Here is a 10,700-nt window from a genome sequence, read left to right as displayed (position 1 = left end):
TAGCGCAAGGAGCGCGCCAGGGTGACCGGGATGGAGGTCGTTTCTTGTGGCGGGGAGGGAGGATGGGGAGCTCGGGCGAAGTAAGAGCAGAGGATCCTCCCGCCCCCGGGGCCGCGCGCCACCAGGCGCCGGGCTAGGCGGCGGCGTCCTTGTCGTCGCTTTCCCTCTCGGGTTGGCCCGGGCAGGGCGGGCCGGGTGGCGCTCGAGGGCCGGGCTCCGAGTCCGCACTTTTCCTCCCTCCCTTCCTCCCTCCTCCCGGGCAGTCCCGGGCGGCCGGGCCAATGAGCGGCGAGAGGAGGGGAGCGGGAAGCAAACGCTCTCGGCCGCAGCCCTCCTGCCGCGCCCGCGGCCACTGCGCCAACGCCAAGTTTGCGCCCCGAGAGTTTGCGCTGGGTCGCGTCCTCCGGCTCGCCGCTCGGTCCCCGCGAGCCAGGCGGCCGCGCGGCCCTCGGGACAGCCACCCGCGCGCACTCGGGCGGGAGGACGCCGAGCGGGGTGGCGCGGCCTGGGGCCGGGGCTGCCGCCTCCCGAAGATGCAGGATGGCAGCAGAGCCTCCTCCCAGCCTCTCCTACCGCACCACGGGCTCCACCTGTCTGCACCCGCTCAGCGAGCTCCTGGGCATCCCTCTGGACCAGGTAACGGCGGGCGGGCGGGCGGCCCTCGGCTGGGGCGAGAGCGCGGGAACCCTCCCGGAGCCGGAGCGGGCGTGAAGCCTGCGGGGGTGTTGGTTGGGATGTTATCTACCTCCGTCCCCGCCCCCATAGCAGATTTCACTGCTACAAACTAGACAGGTGGAGTTTTGTTTGTTGGCTTTAAATTGATGTTTTTCTCCTGTGAATGTGAAAAAAATTGGTATACCTTGCACAGAAGGTTCGAATAAACTTTTTTGTTTTGTTTGAAGTTTTGGGTTTCCTCGTTTCCTGTAACCCAGGGCTAAAACATTCTGATAAATGACTCAAGTGTTTCTTTCATCAGTGTAGTCAAGTCTTTATTATTTTTAAGTTAGATGAAACTACTTAGAAACTGAACCTGAGTGATCTATATGCAAAAGCCTGTAGCTTTTGAATGAGAGACCTGGGTTTTCTGCAGTGAGGCTTGTGAAATCGGGTTGACAGTTATTTTGTACCACCTGTGATCAACATCGTCAAGGGAGGAGGGACACAGGATGCTGTGGTTTTCCGAGGGCCTTAGGTTATTCAGTCAGTCTACCCTCGGGGGTCCAGGCTCCCTAGTAGGACGGGTTAGTGGGAGAAGAGAGGCACTGTTGCAGGTATTTGGACTGTCCAGCAACTGTCTGCTACCATTAAAACTGAAAATGGCAGCAAACAACAGTAATTCCAGGTAAGAAATTTTCCCAAGGGTTGAGGCTATCTTAACCTCTTTTCTTGTCTCCTTAGGTGCTGCAGGCTAGATAGGCCCTGTATTTAGCAGTGAGTCAATAAATATACAGTTGACCCGCGAACAACACGGGTTTGAACTGCATGGGCCCACTTATATGTGTATATTTTTCAATAGAAAATACTACAGTACTGTACCATCCGAGGTTGCTTGAATCCACAGTTTCCGAGGAACCACAGATACAAGGGGCCGACAGTAAATTATAGACAGATTAACCCCTATGTAGTTCAAGGGTCAGCTGTATGTTATTTAAATGGAATTGGGTAAGGCATGCTGGAGGACGGCCCACTAGTGATCTTTTAAAAAATTCTTCTTTCCTTCAAACAAGAGTATACCTGCTGCTCTTTCCACTCACATTCCCTCAGCAACGAGGAAGTGAGACCTAGATGTTTCCCGTACTCAGATGCTGTTTACTGAGCCACCCTTCCACCTGGCTCCCTCTGAGGATCTGATTCAGAACTCCACCTGACCTGACTGTCGGCCATCAGTTGTAAAATCCAGACGGTCAGGAAATTGGGAGAGGTATCAGCTGCTAACGCCTGTTCTTGTAGTGAGAGTGTAGTGACTGCCAAGGACCTGCAAAGGCAGAAATAATAGCAAATTCTTTAGCCCTGAAATGAAATATAACTCAGAGCTGAATTTCCTTCAGGGGAGTTCGTTGGTACTTACCCCTCTACTCTCCATCACAATTTATTTTAATTGCATTTTCCATTTTCAGCAATTCAGCACAGCTACAGAGAAGAGGAATCCAGGGAGGTTTTTTGTATGGAAAGAGTTAGATTGTTAATGAATCCCAGAGATTGACGACTGAGAGGTGCCTAGGATGATGTTATTAAGTGCTTTGTAACTGCATCCACCCTCATCTTCCATCTCCTGGATTTCTGGCAAAGGAATTCTGGCTTTAATTTATAAACAAGAACAAGAGAGCCTGTGGGATGTTTAAGGCTGGAAGGAAGGGATTTCTGGGATGAACTGAAGGAAAAATGTGGGCGATAGGCAAGGAAGGAGCACCTGTGATCTCTTAGATCTTAGGAAACCCCACTGCCCTCCAGCAGGGTCAAATCTAAGCAACTCTCAGTGGAAGAAGCACTGAAAGGGCAATGCCCCAGCTGGCTCATTTCAGGCCGAGGGAGAATCCCAAACCATAAATAATGTGGTTTGAGGCTAAACTGTGGCTTGAGAGTTTGGAAGCTTGATGTGTTTTTCTCCCTCGCACTTTCAGGGGCTTTTTAGTTGTTAGACTGACTTGGGAGTAATTTGTGCTCTGCCAGAAAACTTCCTTTATGACTGCTGGCTGGTATTCTACCCTCCTGGAGCCTCAGAGTCTTCACGTGTAAAATGGGAGACGACAAAAAGACCTACATTTTGGAGCCGAGACATTTTATATAGATATGAAATGCCCTACAGTCCTTGTATCAGACAGGGTCCTGGCAGGAAACAATTCAACTCAATGGATGGCAATGAAGAAACTTTGATGAACTACTTAGAGAGGTGTGGGTGGCATTAAGGGAACCAATAAAGGAGGTTCAGGTACCAAGACCTGGGCAAGGGAAAGGGAAGAAAGTCCTCTTGCCAGGATACAGGGGGGAAGTAGAGAGAGAACCTCAGCCCTTCTGCTCCCCATCTCCTGGCCTTTCCATCTCTTTTTTCTTGCGGTACGCGGGCCTCTCACTGTTGTGGCCTCTCTCGCTGCGGAGCACAGGCTCCGGATGCTCAGGCTCAGCGGCCATGGCTCACGGGCCCAGCTGCTCCGCGGCATGTGGGATCTTCCCGGACTGGGGCACGAACCCGTGTCCCCTGCATCGGCAGGCGGACTCTCAACCACTGCACCACCAGGGAAGCCCCCTTCCATCTCTTGCAGTGGCCCCCAGTGGGTGGCTGGCCTGGGGCACCTGGGCGATGTGGTCTGCAGGGGCTCCCCCTGGGGCACAAAATTGGGAAGAGAAAAGTGGAGCCAGGTCTGGAGGACAGTCCTAGGGTGAGAGCCCAGTCCTTGATACATGTTTGCTCCTGGCCCATTAAAGAGTGACTTTTTATTGGCCTTCGATTTGCTAACAGTGATAAAACATTAACCTCACGTTGTCCAAGTGGCTCTTCATATGCCACTTAAAGATAGTGAATCCTTTTCTTAATGTCTTAACATTTCACACGTATATTTTTAATTTCTGTATTGATTGCACTTGTGAGAATGTCTTTGGCTTCTGGGTCTCCCTGTGTCAAGTTGTTTATTATTTGCAAAACCTGAAATATCTGTTGAGCATTCTACTATGTGAGTGAAGAACTCTTTTTTTAAATATTTTTACTGGAGTACAGTTGATTTAAATGTTATGTTAGTTTCAGGTGTACAGCAAAGTGAATCAGTTATACATATACATATATCTACTCTTTCTTAGGTTATTTTCCCATATAGGTTATTACAGAGTATTGAGTAGAGTTCCCTGTGCTATACAGTAGGTCCTTATTAGTTATCTATTTTATAAATAGTAGTGTGTATATGTCAGTCCCAATCTCCCAATTTGTCCCTCCCCCAACCCTTTCCCCCTGGTAACCATGTTTGTTTTCTATATCTGTGACTCTGTCTTGTAAATAAGTTCATTTGTACCATTTTTTTTAGATTCCACATATAAGCGATATCATATGATATTTGTCTGACTTACTTCACTCAGTATGACAATCTCTAGGTCTATTCATATTGCTGCAGATGGCATTATTTCATTTTTTTTTTAATGGCTGAGTAACATTCCATTGTATACATGTACCACCTGTTCTTTATCCATTCATCTGTTGATGGACATTTAGGTGGCTTCCGTGTCCTGGCTATTGTAAATAGTGCTGCAGTGAACATTGGGGTTGCATGTATCTTTTCAAATTATGGTTTTCTCTGGATATATACTCAGGAGTGGGATTGCTGGATCATATATATGGTAGCTCTATTTTTAGTTTTTTAAGGAACCTCCATACTATTCTCCATAGCGGCTGTCTTTAATTATTTTTCATCTGATTCTTCCATTTATCTGTTCTGTTAGCTTATGGGGGGAGCCTGTGTGCAATTGTGACTATACTCAGGAAAAGTCTATGGTTTTAGTTTCCAGGGACTTTTACTAGCCTGGCCTCCTCCTAAAGATGTTAAATGCAAAATCATCTTATTTAATTAGAGACTAGAGCACAGCAGTTCAGATCCAGAGTATAGGAAATGGATGACTTGGGGCCTTCACAGGTGCCTCACAGATGAGTTTGATGAAAACTGCGTTTCTAGAATGAGTTTCTTTCGAGCAGATGTGGAGCTCGGGCAAAGAACTGAGGATGACTATTTTGTTTGATTTTTTTGTTTAAATCATCTGCTCATGCCCTCTCCACTCGGTTTTGGTCGTGGGGTATGGCATGATCTGTCTTTAAACTATCCTAGCCTTCGAAGTTTGCAGAGTTGACTCAGCTACCAGGATAGACGCGGTAATACTGACGTTCCTAATTTGTGTGGTACACGGTCGTATCCTAGGAGCTGTGCAAGAGGAGAAATTCCTGGCTTTAAGGAATTTGCAATTTGGTGGTGGGGAACTCTGAGTGCCAGGAAATGATTTTTGAGATTAAAGCAGTCCAGGTTTAGGCCTATTTATGTAAGCTTGTGTTACAGTTTAAAAGGCAAGATCAGTGAAGACCAGCTCTGAAGGCCTGACCCTCTCGACTTATGGTGATATCAGCAGTGGGTTTTGATGACTCCACCGGGGCCTCTGACCACAGTGTCTGTACCTGCCTGGAGCTTTCACCTGGTTGGTTCTTTTGCCTATTCTTGGAAAGCCCAACCCTCAATTTTCTCTTCTTATCTAAGTCTTGCCCTTGGTTAAAAGCCTAGCTCACATTCCACAGTCATTATTAAATCAATTAAATATTTATTTAACACTAGTAGTACCAGGTCTTAAAAAAAAAAAATCAAGGTTCCTATCTTTGAAGAGTTTATACGCCCATGGAGGAGACAAAAGACCTATAGAAGTGCTATGTCCTCACAGACCTATGTAGGTACTAATAGAGGTTTGTAGGTGGTACCTTAGTGAAACAGAGAAGGGAAAGCCACAGGACACCTTGGACTCTTGTGGAATTTACTGTTTACCTTTGACACGGTTTATATTTGACACTTGACACAAAATGTTACCTTATTTTGTTAGGTATCCTGCCTGGTTTATAATACTGAGTTTCAAACTAATTTAAAGTCTCCTTGAAGTCTAGGTTTTCTCTATCCTGGTATTCCAAGCAAGTAGTAGCGTGCTCAACAAATGCTTTTCATTAGTAGCAATATATGCCAGTGCTGACGATATACATGATCAGACTTTGATACAGAATCTTCTGTTTTTAAAGTGGAGAGAGATGGATCTTTGTGGGAGGGGTGGGGAGGGTCCTCTACCGAACATTCCCCCTGTGGGTGCTGCCTCCAGGCTGTACTCTTGGGTTTCTGACTTGAACAATCTACTCTCCACCCTGGGGCTTTCCAGCTGACCCCAGGCTCAGGATGCATATGGCAGGTCACAGAATGTCCATCCTGCAGAGAGCCACTTCATTCATTTTTTTGGCCTACAAGGCTAGGTCTCCTCTCCCTACTTAATTTCCCTTTCACTGTCTGATAGTGAAATCATCGGCTTATGGGAGGAGCATCATTTGGTTAGACTACAAACAGCAAATACTGAGTTTCTGCCATGTTCCAGGAATTCCTGGGACTGGGTGAGGCTGTTATCATTCAAACATGAATAAAATAGGGTCCATCCTCGAAAAACTCATTGTTGGGTGGGGTGGGGACACAGAAGTCAACCAATGTTGCTCCTGTGTGGTGCCTGGACCTGCAGCATCAGCCTTGAAACTTGTTAGAAAAGTTATTCTCTGCCTGGCACCCTGTCTGCTGCTCTGGGCACAGACCCAGCCAGCGGGGGATTTCATGAGCCCTCTCGGTGGTGCTGGGATGCCCCAAAATTTGAGAACCACTGCTGTATGCAGATAAATGGGATACAAATTAATTAAGCGCCGTGGAGGCGGGTGAGGTGTGGTTGTCAGAGAGCATCTCACAGGCGGGGAGGACCACGAACTGGGTCTTGAAGGCCGAAGAGGTATTTGTCAGGCAAAGTGGGTAGAAAGAACAGCACATACAGAGGTGGGGAGGTGTGAAACTGTGCACTTCGTTCAAGGAACTGAGTCCACTGAAGTGGCTGGTGAGGCTGCCCTTGTGAAGATTTTGGGACTCCAGGCTGGGGAGGGAGGCAGGGGTCACATCATGAGGAAGCTGGGAGGCTCTGGTGAGGTGTTTGTACTTCACCCTGCAGAGACCAGGGGGAAGCAAACTATTTCTGTAACGGGCCAGACAGTAAATATTTTCGGCTTTGCAGGCAGTACAGCCTTCGTTGCACGACTCAACTGTGCCATTGTGCGGTGAGAGCAACCATAGACAGTATGTAAATCGTCGGGCCTGGCTGTGTTCTCATGAAACTTTATTTATGGACTGAAATTTGAATTTTATGTAATTTGCACATGTTGTGAAATTTTCTTCTTTTGATATTTTTTTCCCAACCCTTTAAAGATGTAAAAACACGTAGCTAACATGCAGGCCACACAAAACAGGCAAGGGCTGGATTTGGCCTGAGGACTGGAGTTTGAGACCCCTGTTATAGATAATTTTCCTCACATTTGGCGGATGGACCGTCATCAGTATCTATTGCCAAATATGCTTCTGGGATTTGACTCAGACCTAGTGAATCCAAATACATTTCCGAGTGACAGGGCTGCCCAGGTGATCCTTGTGCTACCTGAAGTTTAGAGGCATTACTACCGTCCAAGGGAAGGCGTTGAAGGGTTTAAGATGTGAAAGGATTTTCATTTTGTGAAGTGGGGCGGGAGGTCCTGGCTGAAGGAGGCAGGGATGGAGCAGGGGTTTTTGACAATGAGTGGATGTTTGGAGTAGTCTTAATGGGGGAGCAGAGAAGGAGCGGCCTGGGGTCAATTTAATGGGTTGCTGAGTATAATCGACGCACTGAAAATCAAAAATTTCAGGATTGGTGCCAATATGTGGTTTTTGTCTTTCAGCAGCTCCTTGTAGGAGCAAAAGTAAAATAAATCGCTGGACGTTTGCAGGGAAGGTTGTTGGAACGTTAAGAAGTAAGGGTGTTGAAAGATGCTGACAGGTAGCTGGAGGTGATGGCAGTGAAAAGGGAAACATTTGGAGATTGGAGGGACTTTGAGGGGCGGGTGCAGGGGAAGTGAGAGAGCCGGGGGCCAGGGTATTTAAGATGAAGATTCCTAGGGAAGCTTCCCTGGGCAAGGATGAAAGTCAAGGTGTGGCCATGGGAGAAGGGGTGAAAGTCGACTCAGTTTAGCAAGTTGAGGAACTGGGGAATTTGGTTGATCGTCCTAAACATTGAAGCTGCCTAGGTGACTGGGGATGTGAAGTGGAGAGAAAGACTCTGTGCTACCTAAACTCTCCAGGAATGTGGAGGTAGATTGGTAGATCCTGACAATGAAGAAGGACCAGAGAGGGTATGACAGGCTCTGCTATCAGGCACTCAGCCAGCCACTCTCCAGGGCGCATCTCATTTAATGTTAGGACGCAGAGTGGGGTCTGGAGGGAGGTACTTCCTGGCTGCAAGGACGGTGCCTCTCAAAGGGCGTTGGAAGAGCTCTCTTAGCCCCTTTATCAAAGGAGGCAGCAGCTGAGCCTGTTGAGCGGGGGTCAGCCTGCTCTGTTCTTTCAGTCCCACCACCCCCTGTTCCCTCCAACCGCCATCCTAGGGCCCAGTTCACACTTGGCACTACTTAAACACTTTATTGAATAAATACAATACCAAACAAAATGCATTCAAATGCTTTCTAAAGAAGTCAATTTTAAAGGTCTTTCCATTCAGGTTAATGACAAACACAGTAAAGGCAGATACGCTACTTTCACATAATTGGCTGATTCTATACAGCACTTATATCTTTTAGTCCACAAGTATATTCTTAAATGACAGAAGGATGGTGGAAGAAAAATGGTCCAAAGCAGCAATGGGGGAATCTGGAAAAGCAGTGACTTTCTTCTCTCTCCTTGCCGTTTGTGGTGGTAAAATGGGAAAGCAGACACCTGGGGGCGGACAGTTCTCCCTCAAGGCTAAGAGGGAGGGAGAGAGCTGGGAAGACACCGAGGCTTCCGGGAGCAGAGCAGACTGAAGGCTTTGAGGAGGACCTCGGAGCCCATGACTGCAAGCCTGCATGCCGGGCACAGGAGGCTCAGGGATGAGCGGCGGGGTGCTTGGCAGGTAGAGGGGTCCCCGGGGGCCCCAGAGTCCTGGTAAGGCCGCGGCCAGCGACTCACCCTGGGCCTTGTGGTCTTTCCTGGAGCTGCACACAAAGAGGGTGGGCAGCCTGGGAGCTGGGCAGGGCTCGAACCCAGGACTGCCTCTGCAGACTTTGCTCGTAGTCACTGCCCTGCATCCCAGCCGCTGCTTCCCTGGGCGCTGTACCATCAGTGCAGCGGATGAGTTCTTTCCTGTGCCTCAGATCCACTGCGTCGTTCACACCTTCCAGCTTCTGCTCACACTTTTCCCTCTGCCTGATATTAGTCCTCATCCTCATCCTCATTTCCTTTTTCATCCCCTCCTGTCTGCTCTCTGGAACCCTGGCCTTGCTCTCTCCTCTCCCCTTATAGATCATCCCCCCGCCTCCCCCAGGGCCAAATGGATCCGATTTTATTTTCTTTTTTTCTCCATAGCACTCTCTCCATACTGTATGTGCTTCTCTTTTTGGTGGGAGAGATTATGTTTATTGACTTTGTATATGCATATCTACTTGTCTGCATATTGGTTATGTGTGTGTTTCTGTCTTTTTTAAAAAATTGAAATATATAGTTGATTTACAATGCTAGTTTCAGCTGTACAGCAAAGTGATTCAGTTATATGTATATTTTTCAGAGTATATTCCATTGTAGGTTATTACAATATATTGAATATACAGTACATATATTCCCTGTGCTATACAGTACATCCTTGTTGCTTACCTATTTTATGCGCAGTAGTTTGTATCTGTTAATCCCATACTTGTAATTTATCCCTGCCCCCTCCCTTTCCCCATTGGTAACCATGAATTTGTTTTCTATGTCTGTGAGTCTCTTTCTGTTTTGTATATAAATGCATTGGTATTATTTTTTAGGTTCCATATATAAGTGATATCATGTAATATTTGTCTTTGACTTACTTCACTTAGTAGGATATACGCTAGGTCCATCCATGTCACTGCAAATGGCAATATTTCATTCTTTTCTCCCACATGGTGCCTCTTACTTTATGTCTCACATATTTATCGTCTTGCTGCCCTGCCTGATTCTGAGAGGCTTCTCTCTGTACTTGCTTATGGAGTACCGGATGCCAAATATTGGGCTGGAAGGGGATACAGAGATTAATTAGGATCTCTGCCTTTTAGGAGACAAACCAATACGCACTTGGTAAATTACTTTATTACGTGTAAACTCTTGTAAAGCAGTGTGCTCAATGCTCCAGAAAATGTGTACGTGTGGGCCTCAGCACTCCTGGGCCTGTCCTGGGGAAGGTGAGGGGAGCTTCCTGGGAGCTGCTGCTTTAGAAGGAGAAGGGGAAAGTGCAGCGGTGAGGCCAGGTGGGACAGGCAGAATATGCCAGGAAGAGGAAGCTGTTTGAGCAAAGGTACTGAGGCTGAGGAAAGATGACCTTTCTTCTTGGGCAGTGAGTGAGGCTGCATCTTAGTCATCTTGGTATGCTTGTTAGTACGAAGTAAGAACTAAATAAACTTGGTTCCCTTGAAGTGGAATTTTATTTACATAATTTGCACTGGAATGGGTGACTAAGTGATGATAAAATTAGGAGCCGGTTCTTTTTACCAACTGGTTAAACCTGTTTATTATTTGGACCCTACACTTCAGATCGAATAGGCCTAATTTCTGATTTGAGAGTTAATTAATGGCCCAATTACTGATAGTTAAATGTGAATCTTGGGTGGTTTAAATATAAAATTCTCCATTCCCGTTTTCATTATGTGGAGTTGATAGATGCATTACCTACCATTATAAAGGCAGATATTAATATCATTTTTTTGGACCAGTTGTCTCAAGTGTGTGTGAACACCATGTACAGTTTTCCTTTTGCAGTTTGAAGTCAAGTCACTTACATACAGAAAGTGCTGTATACCCAAGTACTCCCAAGTGTTTTTGAAGCACAGCCTCTGAATTACATTTATAAAGAAAAATTTCATGGAAAGATTATAAGGAGATACAATCTGGAAATATCTTTTTGTAGCAGCAACTTGTAAAAAGAATTCAGCCTGT

At 46.7% G+C, this 10,700-nt stretch overlaps 1 protein-coding gene across 2 annotated transcripts in view; it reads left to right on the top strand.

The window, feature by feature from the left end:
- The first annotated feature begins 290 nt into the window (after positions 1-290).
- The window catches only part of MBOAT1 (membrane bound glycerophospholipid O-acyltransferase 1), a 113,788-nt gene continuing 103,378 nt past the window's right edge, over positions 291-10,700 (top strand). For both annotated transcript variants that reach the window (XM_079935073.1, XM_079935072.1), the window contains exon 1: positions 291-636. In XM_079935073.1, coding sequence (XP_079791199.1) covers positions 541-636 — 96 coding nt within the window. In that variant the 5' untranslated portion in view covers positions 291-540. The remainder of the gene's footprint in view (positions 637-10,700) is intronic.

The sequence above is a fragment of the Stenella coeruleoalba genome, assembly GCF_951394435.1.
Source record: "Stenella coeruleoalba genome assembly, chromosome: 10".
NCBI lineage: Eukaryota > Metazoa > Chordata > Mammalia > Artiodactyla > Delphinidae > Stenella > Stenella coeruleoalba.
The sequence above is the reverse complement of the archived record's forward strand: the minus strand, read 5'-3'. Positions and strand labels throughout refer to the sequence as shown.